Source organism: Rhinoderma darwinii, chromosome 12, assembly GCF_050947455.1.
Source record: "Rhinoderma darwinii isolate aRhiDar2 chromosome 12, aRhiDar2.hap1, whole genome shotgun sequence".
NCBI lineage: Eukaryota > Metazoa > Chordata > Amphibia > Anura > Rhinodermatidae > Rhinoderma > Rhinoderma darwinii.
In genome coordinates, this window is record NC_134698.1 from 60,803,706 (window position 1) to 60,825,722 (window position 22,017).

The window sequence follows — 22,017 nt, forward strand, 5'->3', positions numbered from 1 at the left end:
AAAAATATCCATAAATATAAATATATCACTAATAGATAAATATATATACATGCACAAAAATACATAAATAGATATATATATATACACATACAAAAATATATATTAATTAGTATAAATCAGTACAAAAATATCTAAGCATCTATATATTAAAAAATCTTTGTGCATGTAATATAATATGGACCAGTGCGGAATAGTATCCGTAATCATACAACATACACATAACAATAAAGAATACATACATACAATACACTACAACATATTAGATCCATTCTATACACACATATATATACATGTATATACATCAATATGGTAACACTAAAGACCAATTTGAGAACTGCACATATACAATAACCCTCCCCACCCATTAACAAAATGAATCAAACACATATATATTGATAACTTCATCTCCAAGAATCCATGACCTCCAGTAGCCCCGATGTGTACGTCTCCGACAGATAGCTGTATTTCTAAATGCCTTGAAAAACATGAGAAAAATCCCAAAGGAGGGTAGTTAACAAGGTAATGACTATATATGTGTATAAAAATAGCAACTAGAAGAAGCTATATTAAACGATATAATAAGAACATAATTAAAAACCAGACCCGCAGAGAGTCAGTGGTTCAGAGAAATGGAGCGAAATTAAGGGATTCATTAAGACCCAGAGGCTGCATTGACCCGAGGGTCCAAATCCAGCGTGCTTCGCATTGTGCCAATTTTTGTTTGATATTCCCCCCTCTCATGCTTGCAACAATGTGATCAATGCCTCTCACCTTTAGCTTTGTTGGATCACAGGAGTGGTATGTTTTAAAATGCCCTAAAGTGTATGTCGGTCTTACCTCAAGGGAACTAAAAGTGCGGGTGAGAGAGCACATGTCTGACATCAGACGAGCAGCAAGTGAGGAAGTCGTGGAAACTCTAAAACCTATACCGCGCCATTTTAAAACATACCACTCCTGTGATCCAACAAAGCTAAAGGTGAGAGGCATTGATCACATTGTTGCAAGCATGAGAGGGGGGAATATCAAACAAAAATTGGCACAATGCGAAGCACGCTGGATTTGGACCCTCGGGTCAATGCAGCCTCTGGGTCTTAATGAATCCCTTAATTTCGCTCCATTTCTCTGAACCACTGACTCTCTGCGGGTCTGGTTTTTAATTATGTTCTTATTATATCGTTTAATATAGCTTCTTCTAGTTGCTATTTTTATACACATTTTTTCCTATGCATTTATATGTACACACAATATATATTTTATTATTATATTATATTTCTTTGTGATATCCAATATATATATCTTTGGGTCCTGCCTGTATGTTTTGTGTTTATATGTGTATGTATATATATATATTTATATCTTTATTTTTATGTATTTATGATGTATATATACATTAGTATTGGTGAACATGCACCTGCATTGATATAAAATCTGTGTATGCATTATTCTCTTATTTTATTTATTTATAACTGTATAATATATTGTATATATATTTTTATATACACATATGTAACAACTTCATATTTCCTTTATTTTGTTCACATATAATATTTAACATGTCTCTTATATTTTCACCAACATATTCATTTATTCACTATTTACACCGTTATGAATTTATTGTTCCACTCCTGTATATAGCTGTATAACACATTGTATATTGTTTATATATATACACATTTACACCTTTTCATTCTTTAACACAGTTTCTCACACCCTCATTTATTTATTTATTCACCTCTTCTTCGGTCCCCTTTTTTATTTAATTATTTACATTTTTGAGTTATCATGGACCGTCTTTCATGTCACATCGCATATATTTGTGCCTCTCCTTCTCTTTTCACATCTTTCCCTTTTTTCCTCGTTGTTTTTCTTTTCTTTGTGTCTTTGTCTCTTCTTCTCTTCTTTTGTTTCTTGCCAACTTACCTGCATATAGGTCGTATTTGCATCCCCTAGCAACAACTAACGTTTCCAAGTTCTTTAAATGTACGCACATATTTCTATCGTTAATGTTATCAGTAGTTCTAGTTTACATCTCCCCTCTGAGTAGTACCTGGGTGGAAGAGGTGTGCGCTGGCGGGGGGTGGGGGAGTGGCTCACTCACTCTCTGCCGAGTCTTCAATCCTGGTTGGACGTGGGCGGCGCTGTCAGACAGCGTCCGCGCACTTCCGCCTGGATGACGCGGTACCGGAAGTGGGGAGTAGCCATCTTGCTACCCCCGGCCTGTCGCCGAGTACCTCTGACATCACCCACACTGACACCAATTACGGTCTAATCATGCCTGTATTTAAGGGAGGGTCCCGCCGGGAAGACGCCACCCCCGGACGAAGGCATCAGCCGAAACGCGCGTCGGGACTGGCGTCTCCCCCATGTTGGTCATATGAATCCGGGTACGTAATACTACACTCTTTTTCCTGTGTCTGGCTATATTTGTTTGGTATTAGGATCCAGATCATCTATTCTTCACCTGTATTTGCCTTACTATACTACTGTGTGCTACCAATTATACTTACGGTTTACATTTTTCAGCACCAGTGTATGGTGTATCTTATATGTGAATTACTCCATTCATATTTATTGTTATCACATTTCTATTTACACTGTTCATAACTCCTACATACCAGGCAATGGTGGTTCCAACCTAAAAATTGCTTCCTATACCATTTATTTATGTGTTGTTACATATAGCCACATGCATTTAAGACTGTTTCTTCAACAACAGTATTGATCCCGGATTCTTGCTATTGATTCTTTACATTATGTTCCACCACTAATATATGTACACCACATGGGCTGACGCCAACTTTACACTGTATGACTCATGTTTTAATTGTCTTGTTTCTGTGTTTCTGCTAATAAAGAAGTTTTTCTATCACATATTATCTTGAGCGTACTTGACCTCTTTTCTCTATAGGTTTCTTACTCGTAATATAGCAGGGTAAAGTATTTGCTTTTCATAGATATGAATAATTTTCTCCAGCTAGTCCTATAAATGGATATTGGATAACAAATTGGTTACAATATTAATATCCCCATCCAGTAAAATATTTCAACTTCATTCATGCAAATCTTTGTAGGGCTACTTTTGATTTACATTATGTAGGTTTATTACTCCAAGAAAGTCCATGGCAGCAGGAAACAAGAACAGTTACATTGTGTTTCAGTAATTGCAGAACTCATCTTAATACCCTGAACGAGAAAAGTCTTAAGAGATGACGCTACTAAAAGAGTGCAAATATCTTAGGCGTGTTAAAGAGTAACTAAACCTTCAACAAACTTCTGACACGTCATAGTGACATGTCAGAAGTTTTGATCAGTGGGGGTACGAGCACTGGGATCCCCACTGATCGCTAGAACAAAGCGGGAGAAGCGCTCAGATGAGCGCTGAGCCATTTGGTTTCTGATCGGCTTTTTCCGGAAAGCTGATGTAGCGGTGTACAGACTCAACAGAAAGTCTATGAGCACGTACACCGCTACATCGGCTTTCCGAAAAAAGCAGATCAGAAATGAAGCGGCTCAGCGCTTACCCGAATTCTAGCGATTGGTGGGGGACTAAGTGCTCGGACCGCCACCGATCAAAACTTCTGACATGTCACTATGACATGTCAGAAGTTTGTTGAAGGATTTAGTTACACTTTAAGTACTTAACCAACTGCTACCACAGTCTGCAATGTAGATTTAGGTGAATGATGTTCTTACATACATACAAAACCACACGGATTGTAAAGTGTTAATATAACATTTACTGCTCTTGGTAGGCAGGGCTGGATCAAGGTTGGGGCAGGGCAAAAAATGTGATCACATAAGATATGTTACAAATTTAGCGAATCGAGTGCCTGTCTGACCAGGGATTATCCCCTATTTTTGTTCCTTCCCTATCCTTCTCCTTCCCCCTTTCCCATTCCTTTCCTTATTAGATACCTGTTGGCAGATGCCACCGATATCAATAGGATTCACCCACAATCAAATGTATATAGGGCAGCCTAAATGTCCCTTTATGTTTGCTGCAGACCATTTTGCCCTGCCTATAAGCCGGTCCTGTTGGTAGGAATAATGGGCAGTACATGCAGATTATTGTACCATTTGTATCATGCCTTCGGTCCACATGATAGCATCCTCCTGTGCTGCCCTCTGTAAGATAGTCCGGAGAAGGTGCATCATCACATCACAGCATAGCAAGTTGCTAACATTCTGGAAAGCTGGAGCAAATTCAGGAGGAGGTGGTGGTGGTAGCGCTGTAAGTTAATACACAGATAAACGCTGCTTAGTTCTCTACGAACGAGCCCTTGAAAAGCTTAGTTGGCGGATATTCAGATCTGACACTCTTACCTTCAGAACTATTTTCCTGTTTCCGCCTTTTTTTCTGTGTGTGCTCAGCCTGTAAGTGAAAATAAATAATATTTTTATTACTTGGGCGTTTTTGCTACTAAGCCTTTGTTCACTTCTGCGTCAGGGTCCCGTTCGGACTTTCCGTGGGAGGTTCCCGTAAGGACGGGACGCTGACTGAAACAAACTAAAACCATAGTTGTCCGTTTGCATCACCATTGATTTCAATGGTGACGGATCCGGTCCCAATGGATTCTGTTTGTCTCAGTTGTGCAAGGTTTCCGTCGTTTTGACGGAATCAATACCGTAGTCGACTATGCTATTCGTTCCGTCAAAACGACAGAAGCCTTGCACAACTGAGACAAACGGAAACCATTGGGACCGGATCCGTCACCATTGATGCAATAAAAGGGGGATCCCCCTTAGTTTCTCCCTTTGTATAAAGTGTTGAGGCTTCTCTGATCTCTGCCGTTAGGGCCGGGACTGCAGCTGTGCATTACAGAAGTTACCCTGTTCCTAATCATACGGGCACAGTAGCAGTGCTCACGTGACCAGCTTGTCATGATGCCACTACTGCCTGCCGCCCATGACGAGCACACTTGTCATATGGCGGCTAGCAGTTAATAGAAAGCCAACTCACCTAGAGCAGTCAATAAATTTATGGCGAGTCAAAACTTGAGTCAAGACCCACTTTACCTTACTGCGTTGGGTTTTGGTGTAGTGATAGAAACACACATTGAACTGGTTCAGATATTCATCCTTCAGTTCATAAACTCCATGTCCTGAAACCCCAGGCTTTCTACAAGAAAAGGAATATTTTAAATTAGAAATGCATTAGCCCATGCTGTGATTACGACCAGTTCACTGTTCTAGAATTTTCAATTCCCTGCTTTTAGAGCGGTCTAGTTTAGGAATATTATCTCAATAAAAAAATTAAACAAACTGCAACCTCGCAGCAAGCAGACCAAACGTGGCTATGAAATCGGTTAATCTGAAGGCAAAGTAGATCAGGATCAAATAAAATGGATCTGATTCTTATGATTAAATCACTGCAATCTGTGCGATATGTGACTGAACAACTTGTTTAACCCCTTCCCGCTCCTTGACGTACTATTACGTCATGGCAGCTGTATCGTTCGCGCTCCATGCCGTAATAGTACGTCTCGGGAGTAACGGCCGTTTCGGCCGTCCTCCCGACACATACAGGAGCTGTGACGCTGCTGTCTTGTTCAGCAGCTGTCACAGCTCCTACAGCGGGGACCGATCGCTGTGTCCCCGCTGATTAACCCCTTAAAAGCCGCGTTCTATAGAGATCGCGGCTTTTTAGGGGTTAAGCTGCCATCGCCGGCCTGCTACGCGATAGCGGCCGGCGATGGTGACTATGGCAACCGGACACCAAACAATGGCGTCCGGCTATGCCATAGACGGAAGCCTAGTGGGTCCTGACAACGTCAGGACCCACTATGCTTGCTGTCAGTGAGTAGCTGACAGTTCTAATACACTGCACTACGCATGTAGTGCAGTGTATTAGAATAGCGATCAGGGCCTCCTGCCCTCATGTCCCCTAGTGGGACAAAGTAATAAAGTAAAAAAAAAGATGTGTAAAAATAAGAAAATAAAAGTTTTAAAAGTAATAAAAGTAAAAGTCCCACTTTTTCCCTTATCAGGCCTTTATTATTAATAAAAATATATAAACAAACAAATAAACTATACATAATTGGTATCGCCGCGTCCGTAACGGCCTGAACTACAAAAATATTTTGTTATTTATCCCGCACGGTGAACGCCGTAAAAAAAAATATTAATAAACCGTACCACAATCACAATTGTTTGGTCACTTCACCTCCCAAAAAATGGAATAAAAAGAGATCAAAAAGTCGCATGTACCGAAAAATGGTACTGATCGAAACTACAGTTCGTTACGCAAAAAATAAGTCCTCGCACGGCTTTATTGATTGAAAAATAAAAACGTTATGGCTCTTAGAATAAGGTAACACAAAAAGTGAATGATTGTTTACAAAACGTACTTTATTGTGCAAACGCCATAAGACATAAAAAAAAACTATAAACATCTGGTATCGCCGTGATCGTATCGCCCCGCAGAATAAAGTTAATATATCATTTATAGCGCACGGTGAACGCTGTAAAAAAAAAAGTATACAAAAACAATAGTACAATTGCTGTTTTTTAGGCACCACGCCACCTAAAAATGGAATAAAAACTGATCAAAAAGCCGCATGCACCCCATGAAAACTACAATGGATTCCTCAAGGGGTCTAGTTTCCAAATTGGGGTCACTTTTGGGGGGTTTCCAATGTTTTGGCACCACAAGACCTCTTCAAACCGGACATGGTGCCTAATAAAAAAGAGGGCTCAAAATCCGCTAGGTGCTCCTTTGCTTCGGAGGCCGGTGCTTCAGTCCATTACCGCCCGAGGGCCACATGTGGGATATTTCTCTAAACTGCAGAATCTGGGCAATAAGTATTGAGTTGCGTTTCTCTGATAAATCCTTTTGTGTTATAAAAAAAATGGTATAAAAAGAGTAAATGTCACCTCTACTTTGCTCTAAATTTCTGTGAAACACCTAAAGGGTTCATAAACTTTCTAAATGCTGTTGTGAATACTTTGAGGGGTCTAGTTTCTAAAATGGGGTGTTTGATAGGGGTTTCTAATATATGGGCCCCTCAAAGCAACTTCAGAAATGAACTGGAACCTAAAAAAATAAATAAATGAGGCAATACTTCGCTTCTTACATTATACTGATAATGAGCCGTGCCCACTCCGAGATGACCCCAGTTTTGACCGTTTGTATAAACGGAGACCCCTATTAGACCGTTCCAGTGCCCGGTTTTCCCAAGCATACACCCCCGAGAAGTGTTTTTCTATTGATGAGTCCCTGGTACATTTTAAAGGGAGGGTTCAATTCCGCCAGTACCTGCCAGGTAAGAGGGCAAGGTATGGCGTGAAGATGTATAAGCTGCGAGAGTGCATCAGGGTATACCTACAGGTTTAGGATATATGAAGGAAAGGCCACCCCCAAACCAGACTGCATCCTGGACTACAATAGGTACATGGGAGGGATGGACTTGTCAAATCAAGTCCTGAAGCCCTACAGCGCCATGCGGTGAGGTATAAGAAGCTGGCCGGGCACATCATACAGATGGCTTTGTACAATGCGTATGTGCTACGTCGATGTGCAGGCCAGAGGGGAACTTTCCTGGAATTTCAAGATCTAATCTTTAGGGACCAGGAAGGGGGGGCGCATCGTACCAGGGCAACACTTTCCAGGAGAAGGTCCCCAAACCGGTGGAAAGGGAAAGAGTCAAAAGAGGTGCAGAGTCTGCTATAAGAGGGGGATAAGGAAGAACACAATATACCAATGTGACACGTGTCCCGAAAAACCAGGGCTCTGTATAAAAGATTGTTTTAAAATGTATCATACATCCCTTGATTTTCAATTTACCCTGATGCACTCCGCACAGCTTACCCCCCTCATCTTTCCCTTCTGAGCCCTGCCGTATGCCCAGGCAGCTGATAACAGCCACATGTAGGGTATTGTCGTACCCAGGAGAACCCACATTACAATTTAAGGGGTGTATATCTCCGGTGGCGCATGCTGGGCACACTATATTGGACACTGAAATGGCATATACATATATAAAATTGCAAATCTCACACTGCACCATCTGCTGCGCATTATCTTTTACACAGTACCTGTGGGGTCAAAATGCTCACTACACCTCTAGATGAATGTCTTAAGGGGTGTAGTTTTTAAAATGGGGTCACTTCTCGGGGGTTTCAACTGTACTGGTACCTCAGGGGCTTCTGCACACATGACTTAGCACCAGAAAAGCTCCAGTAGGCCAAATGGTGGTCCTTTCCTTCTGAGCCCTCCCATGGGCCCAAAGGGCAGTTTATCACCACAAATGGGGTATTGCCGCACTAAGGACAAATTGGGCAACAAAATGGGGTATGTTGTTCCTTGTGAAAATAAGAAATTTTGATCAAAAATGACATCTTATTGGAAAAAATATCATTTTTTTCATTTCACAGCCCAATTCAAATAGGTGCTGTGAAAAAACTGTGCGGTCAAAATGATAACAAAAACCATAAATGAATTCCTTGAGGGGTGTAGTTTCCAAAATGGGGTCACTTCTGGTGGGTTTCCATTGCTTTGATACCTCTGGGGCTCTGCAAATGCAACATGGCACCCGAAAACCAATCCAGCAAAATCTGGACTCCAACAAACACATAGCGCTCCTTTCCGTCTGAGCCCTCCCATGGGCCCAAACGGCAGTTTATCACCACAAATGGGGTATTGCCGCACTAAGGACAAATTGGGCAACAAAATGGGGTATGTTGTTCCCTGTGAAAATAAGAAATTTTGATCAAAAATGACATCTTATTGGAAAAAATATAATTTTTTTCATTTCACAGCCCAATTCAAATAGGTGCTGTGAAAAACCTGTGCGGTCAAAATGATAACAAAAACCATAAATGAATTCCTTGAGGGGTGTAGTTTCCAAAATGGGGTCACTTCTGGTGGGTTTCCATTGCTTTGATACCTCTGGGGCTCTGCAAATGCGACATGGCACCCGAAAACCAATCCAGCAAAATCTGGACTCCAACAAACACATAGCGCTCCTTTCCTTCTGAGCCCTCCCATGGGCCCAAACGGCAGTTTATCACCACAAATGGGGTATTGCCGCACTAAGGACAAATTGGGCAACAAAATGGGGTATGTTGTTCCCTGTGAAAATAAGAAATTTTGATCAAAAATGACATCTTATTGGAAAAAATATCATTTTTTTCATTTCACAGCCCAATTCAAATAGGTGCTGTGAAAAAACTGTGCGGTCAAAATGATAACAAAAACCATAAATGAATTCCTTGAGGGGTGTAATTTCCAAAATGGGGTCACTTCTGGTGGGTTTCCATTGTTTTGATACCTCAACGCCTCTTCAAACCTGGCATGCTGCCTAAAATATATTCTAATAAAAAAGAGGCCTCAAAATGCACTAGGTGCTTCTTTGCTTCTAGGGCTTGTGTTTTAGTCCACGAGCGCAGTAGGGCCACATGTGGGACATTTCTAAAAACTGCAGAATCTGGACAATACATATTTAGTAGTGTTTCTCTGGTAAAACCTTCTCTGTTACTAAAAAAAAATTGAATAAAATTGAAATTCAGCAGAAAAAATGAAATTTGCAAATTTAATTTCCACTTTGCTTTAATTCCTGTGAAATGCCTGAAGGGTTAAAAAACTTTCTATATGCTGTTTTGAATACTTTGAGGGGTCTAGTTTTTAAAATGGGGTGTTTTATGGGGGTTTCTAACACATAGTCCCCTCAAATCCACTTCAGAACTGAACTGGCACCTTCAAAAAAAGGCTTTTGAAATTTTCTTAAAAATATGAGAAATTGCTGTTTATGTTCTAAGCCTTGTAACGTCCAAGAAAAATAAAAGAATGTTCAAAAAACGATGCCAATCAAAAGTAGACATATGGGAAATGTGAACTAGTAACTATTTTGGGTGGTATAACCGTCTGTTTTTCAAGCAGATGCATTTAAATTCTGAAAAATGCTATTTTTTGTAAATTTTCTCTAAATTTTGCAATTTTTCACAAATAAAGACTGAATATATCGACCAAATTTTACCACGAACATGAAGCCCAAAGTGTCACGAGAAAACAATCTCAGAATCGCTTGGATAGGTTTAAGCATTCCGACGTTATTACCACATAAAGTGAAATATGTCAGATTTGAAAAATGGGCTCTGAGCCTTAAGGCCCAAACTAGGCTGCGTCCTTAAGGGGTTAACAAAACCCTGAATGCATATACAGGTTTTCAATCATCCAGGCCACCGTATATAAAGTAGAGGTAAATCAAAATCAGCTGATATTATCACCTTTCCGGGTTCCACATATCAAATGAGAGGTAGGCAAGCTTCCCCAGCAATTATACCCTTGTAGGTAATTTAGTCACCTTACCACATTACGCTGGGGTAAAGATATTGAAATGGAATTATATGTGGATGAAAAGTGGTTTTTAAGCCCCTCACCTCTGTTTAGGGATGAGCGCCTAGTACATAGATAAGCTTTTTTATACTCTTCTTGCAAAACGGTTGTCTTGTCTGTACAAAATCTGCAACTAGCGGTCCTCGAATGAGTGTTCCTTTAAAGACAGACTGCTGAGTCTAATCTGTTGGCCTATAACCTGTAAACTATCCACTTAATGAAATGTCGCTTGGTCTACCATATATCTTATACTATCGAGACCTGATGTTTATTGCAGATGAAATTAAATAAATAAGAAAAATCGGCAAGCAGACTCTTCAAGATTTCTAAATAATGTGATCCCATGCACAAAGGGAAAGAAGTCTACGCATGTGCAGCTTCCCACTGAAAGTAACAGAAAGTACAGAAATCACAGTCTCTGCAGTCCCTGTAATTTTCATCTATTTCGACTGGGACATACCCTTCATGCCCAACTTGCTCTCCCAGCAAAAATCATTCTATTCTTGGAATCCATCCTCTATGGATATTTCACATAAAATGAGGTGGCAATACCTCATAAAGCCTCCACCTTTCCCATATGTCCTAAAGATATCCCAGGTTATATATATCGTTATTATACAGATTCCCAAACCAAAACCTTAATTATATGGAATAGGAGTATTTAACTAAATTGCCAACCACAAGCTTAACACTTACTTAAAAGTGGCCACTTTGTTAATCAGAGTATCCAAGCATATGTCTGTATTCTCCTGCAAACATACAAAGGATGTAACAGAATTAAAGAGAACGTTTTACAAGTCACCAGAAAAACCAGTTGCCATCTATATAACTTTGCTGGATCTACTATTAGGATGCTGCATGCAAAATAATATCCTCCCCATCAAGTAGGTGAGGGTGCTTTTACGGTAACAAGCGCCAAATTAAAAATAATAGCATGTCGGGAGTATGGGGACAAACAATTTTTTATACAATCATTCGTCCCCATACAGTTTGCATTTGTCAGCACCACATCCCGTGTTTACACAGGGAGATGTGCTGCCGACAAACGATCATTTTTTCAGCAGCATCAACAACGCGTTCAGCCAACAAAACGAGTGTTTGCTCGTCTGTCTGCTGATGGCTGCCCTGTTTACAAAGGGGAATGACCGAGAACGAGCGTGAAGTCTTCATACAACACTTGGAATCAACGCCAGACCTTTTATCTCCTTAAATTGGCTTGAAATAATGAGGGAATGGGCCACTACAGGCCGTGTAGATGCTTATCAGTCAATCATCTAGCTACTTTTGAGCCTGTAAAAATGGAGGGACTATGTAGACAAATTGGCAGGAATTCCTAAATGGTTAATTCTGTTAAGGGGTTAAACAAACCCCTTGCATTAAAGCTGAAAGCCAACACTTCAATCCAATCTTGACTGCTTTGTTTCAAATTCATTGCGACTAAATCTTGTCACTGTCCAAATATGACTGGATCTGACTGTACCCCAGTACTGGATTTTTTTTAGGTCAGGAGCCTGTAGGTGCAGAGCGCTTGACACCTTAGGCCTAGAATCCGGCTTTACATGGTATTTACAGTTAACCCCCTTCCCTCCACAGTAGAGTATAGCTGGGCACCCAACTAATAATTCAGTGCAACTATCCCTCCAATCACAGCATAGTTTGCCCTTTTCCACACATTGAAAGGCAGGATTTCCACTTCCCACCTCCTGCAGTCACAGCAGTTTTCCCCATATGAATTCCAGTAGTCACAGCAGTCCAACTAAAAGCAGTCAATGTAGTGTTTCCCAAAAGTAATCACCCACTGTAATGATCCTACAGTAATTACAGCAGTGCTCCTCTCGCTCCCAGTGTGAACTATACTCCCTTCTCCCAGTAGTCACAGCAGCCCCTTCCTTTCCCAGCAGTTAAAATAAAGTATTAATGAAGTTAAAATGCTTTTCCACTTCCTAGTCACAGACCTCCACCCCCCACAAGCATACAGGAGTGGGGCGAGACTGAATCAGGCATATCATGGTTTTGGATAACTATACTTACAGTTTCTGGCAAGGATTTGGCAATGGCACTGTGAGCCATGGGTTCAATACAGAGGAGATGGATAATCTCTCTCATCATGCATTCCTCTTTGGTAACATTGCTGACCCCCGGCATATATCGTTCACCTGCAAAATAATTTAAAATGATGTAGAAGAAATGTATTTTCGGTAATTCTTCAACATATAAAATATCCTTAACCCCTTAACGCCGAAGGACGGATATATCCGTCCTCAGCAGCTGCTAGTTCACGCAGGAGGACGGATATATCCGTCCTGTGATCGCGCGGGTACTGACAGTTTACCCACGCGATCAGCGGCAGGAGCACGGCTGTTATACACAGCCTGGCTCCTGCTGCAACTGCCGGAATCGAAGCACGCGCCGATTCCGGCAGTTTAACCCATTAAATGCCGCTGTCAACAGTGACAGCGGCATTTAATGTGTTTGACAGAAGGGGGAACTCCCTCTGTCTCCCGATCGGCGCCCCCGCAAACAAATCGCGGGTCGCCGTCGGGTTTCCATGACAGCCGGGGGTCTAACAAAGACCCCCAGGTCTGTCTTCAGCATCTGCCTGTTAGGCGATGCCAGAGGCATGACCTAACAGGTTGCCTGTCAGTTTTACACTGACAGGCAATAATGCTTTGGTATACGAAGTATACCAAAGCATTATATATGCGATCTGCACATCGCATAGTGAAGTCCCCTGGTGGGACTAAAAAAAAAAAAGTAAAACCGTTAAATAAAGTTTGTGAAAAAAAAAATAAAAAAAATTACAGTCAAAGTCAAATAAAACTACTTTTTTGCCCCAAAAAGTGGTTTTATTTAATAAAACGGTCAAAACAAATCACACATACACATATATGGTATCCCCGCGATCGTAACAACTTGACCAATAAAATGAACACATTAATTAAACCGCCGGATGAACGGCGTCCAAAGAAAACGCAAAAAACAACGTCAAAATTCTCTCTTTTCTCCCATTCCCCCCATAAAAAATAAAATAAAAGTTCATCTATAAGTCCTATGTACCCTAAAATAGCACTAATGAAAACTACATATTGTCCCGCAAAAATCAAGCCCACATACGGCCACATCGACGGAAAAATAAAAAAATGACGGCTCTTGGAATGCGGCGATGCAAAAACAAGTAATTTTTTTCTAAAAGGGTTTTTATTGTGCAAACGTAGAAAAAACATATAAAACCTTTACACATTTGGTATCCCTGTAATCGTGCCGACCCATAGAATAAAGTTAACATGTTATTTACGCTGCATAGTAAACGGCGTAAATTTATAACGTGAAAATTAATGCTGGAATAGCTGCTTATTTTCAATTCTCTCCTAAAATAAAGTTAATAAAAGTTAATCAATATGTTATAAGCATCTAAAAATGGTACAATTACAAAATACAACTCGTCCCGGAAAAAACAAGCCCTTATACGGCTATGTCGACGGAATAAAAAAAGAGTTACGACTCTTGGAATGCGACCGTGGAAAAACAAAAAATAATCCTTGGTCATTAACGTGCAAAATGGCCCGGTCATTAAGGGGTTAAAGCAGAGTACTCTGTTGTGGACAAAACAAGCTAAACTAAAGCGGACAATACGCATTCAAATCAATTCATTACATTTCTGGAGGAGAATCTGATAATCGAATGTGTATAGGGGCCCCCAACTGGATTTTAACATGCCCAATCCTTTAAGCCACTGCCAAAAGTGTCCGTCAGTGGCCTATTCTTCGCTCTCCATTGAAATAAACATGCCTGCTTAGCTGAGCAGATTGTAGATGTTTATAAGGAGATTGTTGTCAGCTGAATGCTTGTTATATCTATAGCTGAAAAATATGTCTGGAACAGAACGGCATTAACTAGTGCTAAATGTTACAATTTACAAATGCTTGAGACCATTTCAGTGTCTTAGATGGCAATGGGACATTTGGGACAGAAACTGTATGCGCACTTCCGCTTACTAAAGGCCCTTTTTACACAAGCCAATGATCGAGCAAACGAGGGCTCATACAAACGCTCGTTCCCAATCATTGCCTTGTGTAAACGCTGGTTCCCGATCATTGCCTTGTGTAAACGCTGGTTCCCGATCATTGCCTTGTGTAAACGCTGGTTCCCGATCATTGCCTTGTGTAAACGCTGGTTCCCGATCATTGCCTTGTGTAAACGCTGGTTCCCGATCATTGCCTTGTGTAAACGCTCGTTCCCGATCATTGCCTTGTGTAAACGCTCGTTCCCGATCATTGCCTTGTGTAAACGCTCGTTCCCGATCATTGCCTTGTGTAAACGCTCGTTCCCGATCATTGCCTTGTGTAAACGCTCGTTCCCGATCATTGCCTTGTGTAAACGCTCGTTCCCGATCATTGCCTTGTGTAAACGCTCGTTCCCGATCATTGCCTTGTGTAAACGCTCGTTCCCGATCATTGCCTTGTGTAAACGCTCGTTCCCGATCATTGCCTTGTGTAAACGCTCGTTCCCGATCATTGCCTTGTGTAAACGCTCGTTCCCGATCATTGCCTTGTGTAAACGCTCGTTCCCGATCATTGCCTTGTGTAAACGCTCGTTCGTCGGCTGATGTGGCCCAAAAAACTGGTCACTTGTCGGCATCACATCTCTTCGTGTAAACCGAGAGATTATCTGCCGACATGATGCAAAATGTATGAGGACATCTGATCGTTCGTAACCCTACATTCCAACCATCACTCCATGTAAATGGAGCTAAACGACGTGCTATATCGACGCTCATAACCAGCCAAGCAAAACTACCTTTACTGATAAATCATTAAAAAAGCAAAATTAACTAATCAAAACGGGTTTATAAGCCGATCACAAGCTACATCTTGAAAGCAAATATTTGACTGGCTGTATTTCACACCGGTCCAATTTTAGTAGCCAAACCTTACCAATAATGCAAATAAGAACATGCAGCATCTCCTCGATTAGAGTATTCCACTGCCTCGTCTGGTCCTATAAATACCGGAAACAATAAAATAATTTTATTTAAAAGATAGATTTTTGCTGAGTAGATACGGTGAGCGTTGTTAGAAGGATAATAACATATTTAATACACCAATCCAGTTATACTTGTTCCATCCGTAACTAAAGGAAAACTCCATGATATAATTTTATATTTATGAAACACCGATAGGACAACAATAGAGATGATAATGCTTAAAAATTGCAGAATGGAAAAGCATAAATCATCTAATAGATTTCCTGGTGTGCGAAAAAAACGTGTCATGGACCCACAAGTTCCTATTATGTAGAAACCATACTGTATCAGTGTATACAGATTGTACGCTCTGAAAGCTTTGTGCTGTTAGAAAACACACAACAACACTATATGTGACAATTCATTTCATAGGTTTATACTGGAGTTTCCCTTAACCCATTGACTGCCAAGGACATAAGTATTATGTCCTTGACGTCATGGTTTTTTTTTTTTAAACAAGGACAAAACACTCCAGAAAAATCTTGTACACTGAGTAGTGCCTAGTACATGGCCTGAGGGTCAGTGCAGGACACAGGCATTCAAAGGACACCAGAAAGAATCCCTGTGCCATGGACTGCCAACTCAGGCCATGCACTAGGGATATTGCAGTGTATCCGTTTTGCCCGGAGTGTTCCGTTAAAGGGGTTTTCCAGGACTTTTATATTAATGGCCTATCCTTAGGGTAGGTCATCAATATCAGACTGGTGGGAGTTTGACTCCCGACAACCCCACCCAAAGGGGCAATGAATGTCACAGCCTCTTCACAGTTTACCAGGCACAGTAGCGTACATTCCTGTAGCGGCTGTGCCTGGGATTGCAGTTCCGTTCCCATTGAAGTGAATGGGACCGGGCAGCGGAGAACTGCAATCCCAGGCACAGGAGCTACGGAAGTATTTGTCGTTGTGCCTGGTAAACTGTGAGGAGGCCCCAGCATATGTTGCCGTAGCCCTGTCAGTCAGCTGATCGGTGGGGGTGCCAGGAGTTAAAACCCCACAGATCTGATATTGATGACATCAATATAAAAGTCCCAGAGAACCCTTTTTAAACTGCTTTAGTCATAATGATAATTGTCAATTATTGACATCAACACAACACTGTTAATAGCATTGAGATGATCAGTGACATTGTGGCATTACAAGTTCTTATAAGTTCATAATAAATGAGCAGGTGTTTTTGTGAATACTTTTCTAACCAACAAAATGTGTAGCATGTAGCATACCGGAACGGATTATCTGACAAAATATTTTGGTTCATACCATGTCTTTGGTTGGCATAGAAACATTAGACAAAGCCTCCTCAAGCTCAAATCTGTCCAACACCATCAGCAGGAAACGGTTTGGATCCATGTATGATGCACCAATCTATTGAGAGGGAACAAAATTGCGTTTTTAAAAAAAAAAAAATATATAATAATAATAATAATAATAATAATAATAGTTTCCTATAGAGAAAAAAAAAATTCCTAAAAAGAAGTATCTCAAGATGCTGGCCCAACATACTACATATGATACATATACATCACACCTAGAAAGAAAATATACACCGGTCATGAAAACAATGAACATACCATGTACATAACCAAGCACTGTATAGTACAGTATACGTTTGTATGGAGCATATACAGGCAATCCTGTCTTACAGCAGTGGCCCCAATTTCATCTCTCAGGGTTGTAACACAATACAGTAAAATTCCAGTAATACACTAATTGATTGTGTAGACAATATGGTCCAGCAACTTGTTTAAAGTACTGAACATAGTAAGAAAATAAGCGCGGAATATACTGGTCTAGTAAAGCACCAAGTCTCCATAACCCGGCACTCTGCTTCACATCAGTGCTATAGTGTGGAGTAGATATACAAATGCTGGTGAATGGCTTCACCACCCACTGCCTGCCTTCTCCATAGAGAACACAGTGCTGATGTCCAATATGACTAGTGACACCACAGTCTCTGGTGGTGGCTTTAAACTACCCCCTCCTCCTATGCCGCATAAAAAAGAAAAAAGTGGTAGTCTGAAGTTATAGCAACATCTGTCTTCTTGCTAATCTACAGACAGTCGGAGAAGGAAAGGAAGAATACATTACTGCAGGAACAGACTACACACATGGTTTGTTTGTAGTCTGTAACCACGGAGACACATGTATGTGCAGAAGCTGTAAACACAGAAGGGTAGATTTTTTTAAAGCAAGAGTAGTTGCAAAGTTGCCGAACTTTTTATTCTATATTCATTGAAGAAATTCACATTGGTTGCAAAAGTGTACATATAATTTACTATTTCTCAAAAAGGTGTGATGAGGCATTATACATAGCGTTGTACTGCAGATAGGAAAACAAACAAAAAAAATCACATAGCAATATATTAGGATATTAACTTGTGTTTTATGGCTTTTACTTATTCATGAGATGTAAAAATACCTGCAGCATCACAATGTCTTTATCATACATCTCCTCCCTGCATTTGACATCCTGATAATAGAAAACCTAAAAGGAAAATAGCAGATTTCATAAACTCTTATACCATGTAAGTGTTTTATAGGCATTATTGAATGGTGGAGCTTAATTAAACAGGATAACATCGGGGTACAATAAGTCCATCCATAGAAAAACAAATTTACTATAAGACTATAGATAAGATGTAAAGAAATGCATAGGAAAGCAAAGTTAAATGGATGCAATGTAAATCAACATTATGGCTCCTATCCAAATCTAACCTTTATCGTGAAGGCACTTCATATGGGGGTGTCCTAACTTATGGCATAAATAAAATCTATCACACTCTAATGTTAGGTAAACACAATACTTGGGAGTGTTCACATTCCTCCAACTTTGCATATACAAAGTGTAAATGTTACTCCAGCACGGTCAATTTAAAGAATATATACACCTATGTTTTTTTGTTTGTTTTTTTCATACACCAACTTTTTAAGTGATTTGCAACAACTTTCAAATTGACTTGGATTAAAAAAATAAAATTAAAAAAATATATAAATATATATACATTTTTAAGATAGAGCTTTTATGCATCCTGTATACACAGAAGCTGTATCATTCCTATAAAGCCAATTCCGTCAGATCAGCTGAACGGACGGCTTGGCTGAACGCTGCTCCTGCATGTCTAGCTAACACCAATCACATCCAAGTTATAAACTTAGATGTGATCATTATTAGCTGGATTCTGTATGTCAGAAACACGCAGGACCAGATTTCAGCCGATCCGTCAGTTCAGCTGAACTGACTGAAAAATTTTGCTTCTATGTATACAGGATACATAGAAGCTGTATCTTAAAAACAGAAAAAAAAAAAATGTCAAGTCAATTTAAAAGTTGTTGGAAATCACTTAAAACAATGTTTTTTAAAATAAATAAAAAACATTGTACATAGGTACACATAGTCTTTAATTATTGATGGGATTGAAAAATTGAGTGGCCATGCAGCAACCTACTCATAGCCAGTAGGCAAATACCTAGTGTGCCTGGAGGGTACTCAAATGACCACTGGTTTATACCTGGCTTATGATGGTGAGGCCGTTTCTCTTCCACATCTCAGCAGCTACTTGACCAGCAAGCACCAGACATCGCAATGGACTTTCAATGAGAAGTTCCACCTGGAAGTCATTCTGAACAAAATTGAGAGATACAGAGACATTATGTTGGGTTACATAAATAGACAATATAACTAATAATAAGGAGATCATCACTAAACTTAGTAAAGAAGTGGAACTCTCTTAAGAGATGAAGAACTAGGTAAAATATATTAAAACATCTGCAACATCAAATAATCTTCTCCTTGAACAAAAAATGTATTTATTATAGACGACCAGAAGTACTCACAGGAGAAATCAGTTCTGGCAGTTTTGTGATGAGGCCAGTTTTACTCATTTGTGAATGTAGACCTGTAATAAAAAAAAAACCACATGAATAAACAGCGAAAGGTTAATAGAGATTGACAGGAATAATAAGATGCCAAGTGGTTCAATCTGCAACATTGAAGCTGGGTTCACACGTCGCGTTCAAAATGTGTTTTTTTGCCATGAATCTTTGCAAAACCCTACCATTTTGCCGTGAATCATGGCAAATACGCATTTTAACCGCAATTTAAAAACCCAGCCTAAAAGGGGTTTTCTGGGACTAAAATATTGATCGCCTATCCTTTTAGGCACAATTAACTACTTAGAATGAAACCAGAAGTTGCAATTATTGGTTGTGATTTGGAGTAAAGTTCCGATCCTGGAACTTCAGATGTTATATTCTGTACTCTATCACACCTAAAATCTATAACTTCTATTTTTATATATTTATATTCGGAGGCATCTGTCCAAAAAGATTTTGCGATTTCTACCTCCAATGGAAGACTGCAACAAATGTCATTGTACAGGCATATGGTGGCATACGTCGCTCATAGGCTTACATGTAAAAAAATAAAACACGTGTAATGAACGGTATATGTATTTTTACCGTATACCTCTTTATGGAATAGTGTTGTTGACTACGCTGTTTCATACAGTTGAAAATAAGGTATACAGACATATACTGGCCTGGCAGATGCCAAAAAAATTTATCTTGACATCTGTCAGCTGAATGGGACCCTATGGGCTCTTATTTCTTAAACTGCTCTGGATAAATGACAGCTGCACTGTGACTGGTTATTATGGGCAACAAGGCCAGTTTTTATTGTTAAACAAGTTTTGATGAATTTGTCCCACAGTACCCACCTGCCAACATCCGGGACAGGGGCAGATGTATGCTGACTGGATCTCTGGAGACCTTATATGGATAACTCTGATAGGAATGACCACACATCTCTATAAGGGTCTTCTGCTGAGAGGTTACTGGTTTAATGCACTCAAGGACACAACAGTGACAATCCTTGTAAGTCTTCAACAACACATTTTCCTTTAATACAGAAAGAAAATGAAATATTCATGTTAAGGGTCTATACGTCTTATAAATACATCACTAAACAATGTTAAAGAGTTATTCCAAACAACAAAATTATCACCAAATACACAGGATAGGTGATCATTATTTGAACACTGGGGATCCCACCGATCATGAGAATGAGGAATTGGAACCCCCAGATCCTCCTCAATGCAACTCACACAGGGAGGAGGAACTTGAATGGATTCAATGTCTGAGAACGGCGGAAACAGCCGAGCGCTGTACTCGGCTGTTTCCGTCAGTCCCATAGACTTTGATTGGAGCGGCGGTGCGAATGCTCGACCCCCGCACCATTCAATGCCCTCCTCACTGCGTCAGTTGCATTGTGTCCACTGTGTCATTGAATGTCTGCCTCACTGCGGTTTAGTATTGAGGAGGATCTGGGGGTTCGGGATCCCCAGCAATCAGAAAATTATCACCTATCCTGTAGATCGGTGATAATTTATGATTTTGGGAATACCCCTTTCAATAAATAATTTTGGTAACTGTTAAAGGACTAAATTGCTGTCAAATACTGTAAATGGCCCATCTTGTGCTCAGCGCATGCCGCTAAGGAAACTGCTATATACATGTATAAATACAAACACACAACTTCATACAGCCTATAGCTGACATTCTAGCGACCGAATTGTCAGTGCGGAGTTAAATATCAGATAGCAGCATATAACTAGACAAATTTATGTGTATACGGGGAAAAGGGCTACGAGACAAAAAATAGTGGGAATAGTTACCGGTACTCGTGAATTCTTATTATACTAAGATACATTTACCACAAATTGAAGATGGCAGGAAATGTTCTTACATTGCTGGCACACCACTCCTGGATTAACAGCAATACATTCTTCAGCTGCATCTGCATGGCTATTGCAGCCTCCCAGTCAGACTCCATCTCAACATGCTGTCCTATCATTCTGCTTATTGCCTCCATGCCCTGAACAACAGATACAGTGAAAATAAAGCAACCTATTGGAGACTCGTCCGGGATACATTTATGTTGTTAAACCACCTGTGCTGACAGTTTCATTGCTGGAGAACAAGAGAATGCAAAACTGAAGCTGTAATATTAGAACTCTGCAAACGCGGCTACAAGGAGCAATTCTGATAGGAAAACTATATTAAGGAATTGGTACAAAGAGTAAAATTGCTTTAATTTGGGGATTTTTTTTTAAATCTGGCACTTGTTTTCAATACAGAACTGCATAATAATGTGGAATTTCATGAGACCTGAAGTAGAAGACGGAGATGATAAATAATTAATAAAAAAAATATTATATATATATATATATATATATATAGCGCATCTGCCCAATTGATCTCAGAATAAAGGAATTTGACTGCATTTGTTTTCGGCATAATTGACATGTTGAAAGTCGATTAGATGGTTTTAAAGTAGCTGATAGCAAAGGTTTATGAGCCCAATCACACCGTGGACCTCAGACATCCAATCTAGATGGATCAATCTTAAAATCCCCCTAAAGCCATGTGCGTCATCATCACTTAATTGGATTAACACTGTCCATATGACCGAAGGCCAAAATGTAAAATTTGACAGTTCACATATTCGGCCACAAACAACGGTGATTCTAATTGTTATACATTAGCATCCTGAGACTGCAACTAAACTATCAGGCCAAAAGTATGTGGACACCTGACACCACACCTATATGAGCTTGTTGGACATCCTATATCAAAACTATGGGCGTTAATATCGAGTTGGACCCCTG

General features: G+C 40.0%; 1 protein-coding gene across 2 annotated transcripts in view; it reads right to left on the bottom strand.

Moving 5' to 3' along the window:
• UBR1 (ubiquitin protein ligase E3 component n-recognin 1) overlaps window positions 1–22,017 on the bottom strand; it is a 98,039-nt gene that overhangs the window by 41,166 nt on the left and 34,856 nt on the right. For both annotated transcript variants that reach the window (XM_075844727.1, XM_075844729.1), the window contains exons 14-25: window positions 21,096–21,224; window positions 20,068–20,248; window positions 19,187–19,248; window positions 18,862–18,972; window positions 17,772–17,837; window positions 16,613–16,717; window positions 15,268–15,331; window positions 12,365–12,489; window positions 11,030–11,082; window positions 5,017–5,119; window positions 4,324–4,372; window positions 4,075–4,229 (exon numbers count right to left, since the gene is read on the bottom strand). In XM_075844727.1, the coding sequence (XP_075700842.1) occupies window positions 4,075–4,229; window positions 4,324–4,372; window positions 5,017–5,119; window positions 11,030–11,082; window positions 12,365–12,489; window positions 15,268–15,331; window positions 16,613–16,717; window positions 17,772–17,837; window positions 18,862–18,972; window positions 19,187–19,248; window positions 20,068–20,248; window positions 21,096–21,224 (1,203 nt within the window). The remainder of the gene's footprint in view (window positions 1–4,074; window positions 4,230–4,323; window positions 4,373–5,016; window positions 5,120–11,029; window positions 11,083–12,364; window positions 12,490–15,267; window positions 15,332–16,612; window positions 16,718–17,771; window positions 17,838–18,861; window positions 18,973–19,186; window positions 19,249–20,067; window positions 20,249–21,095; window positions 21,225–22,017) is intronic.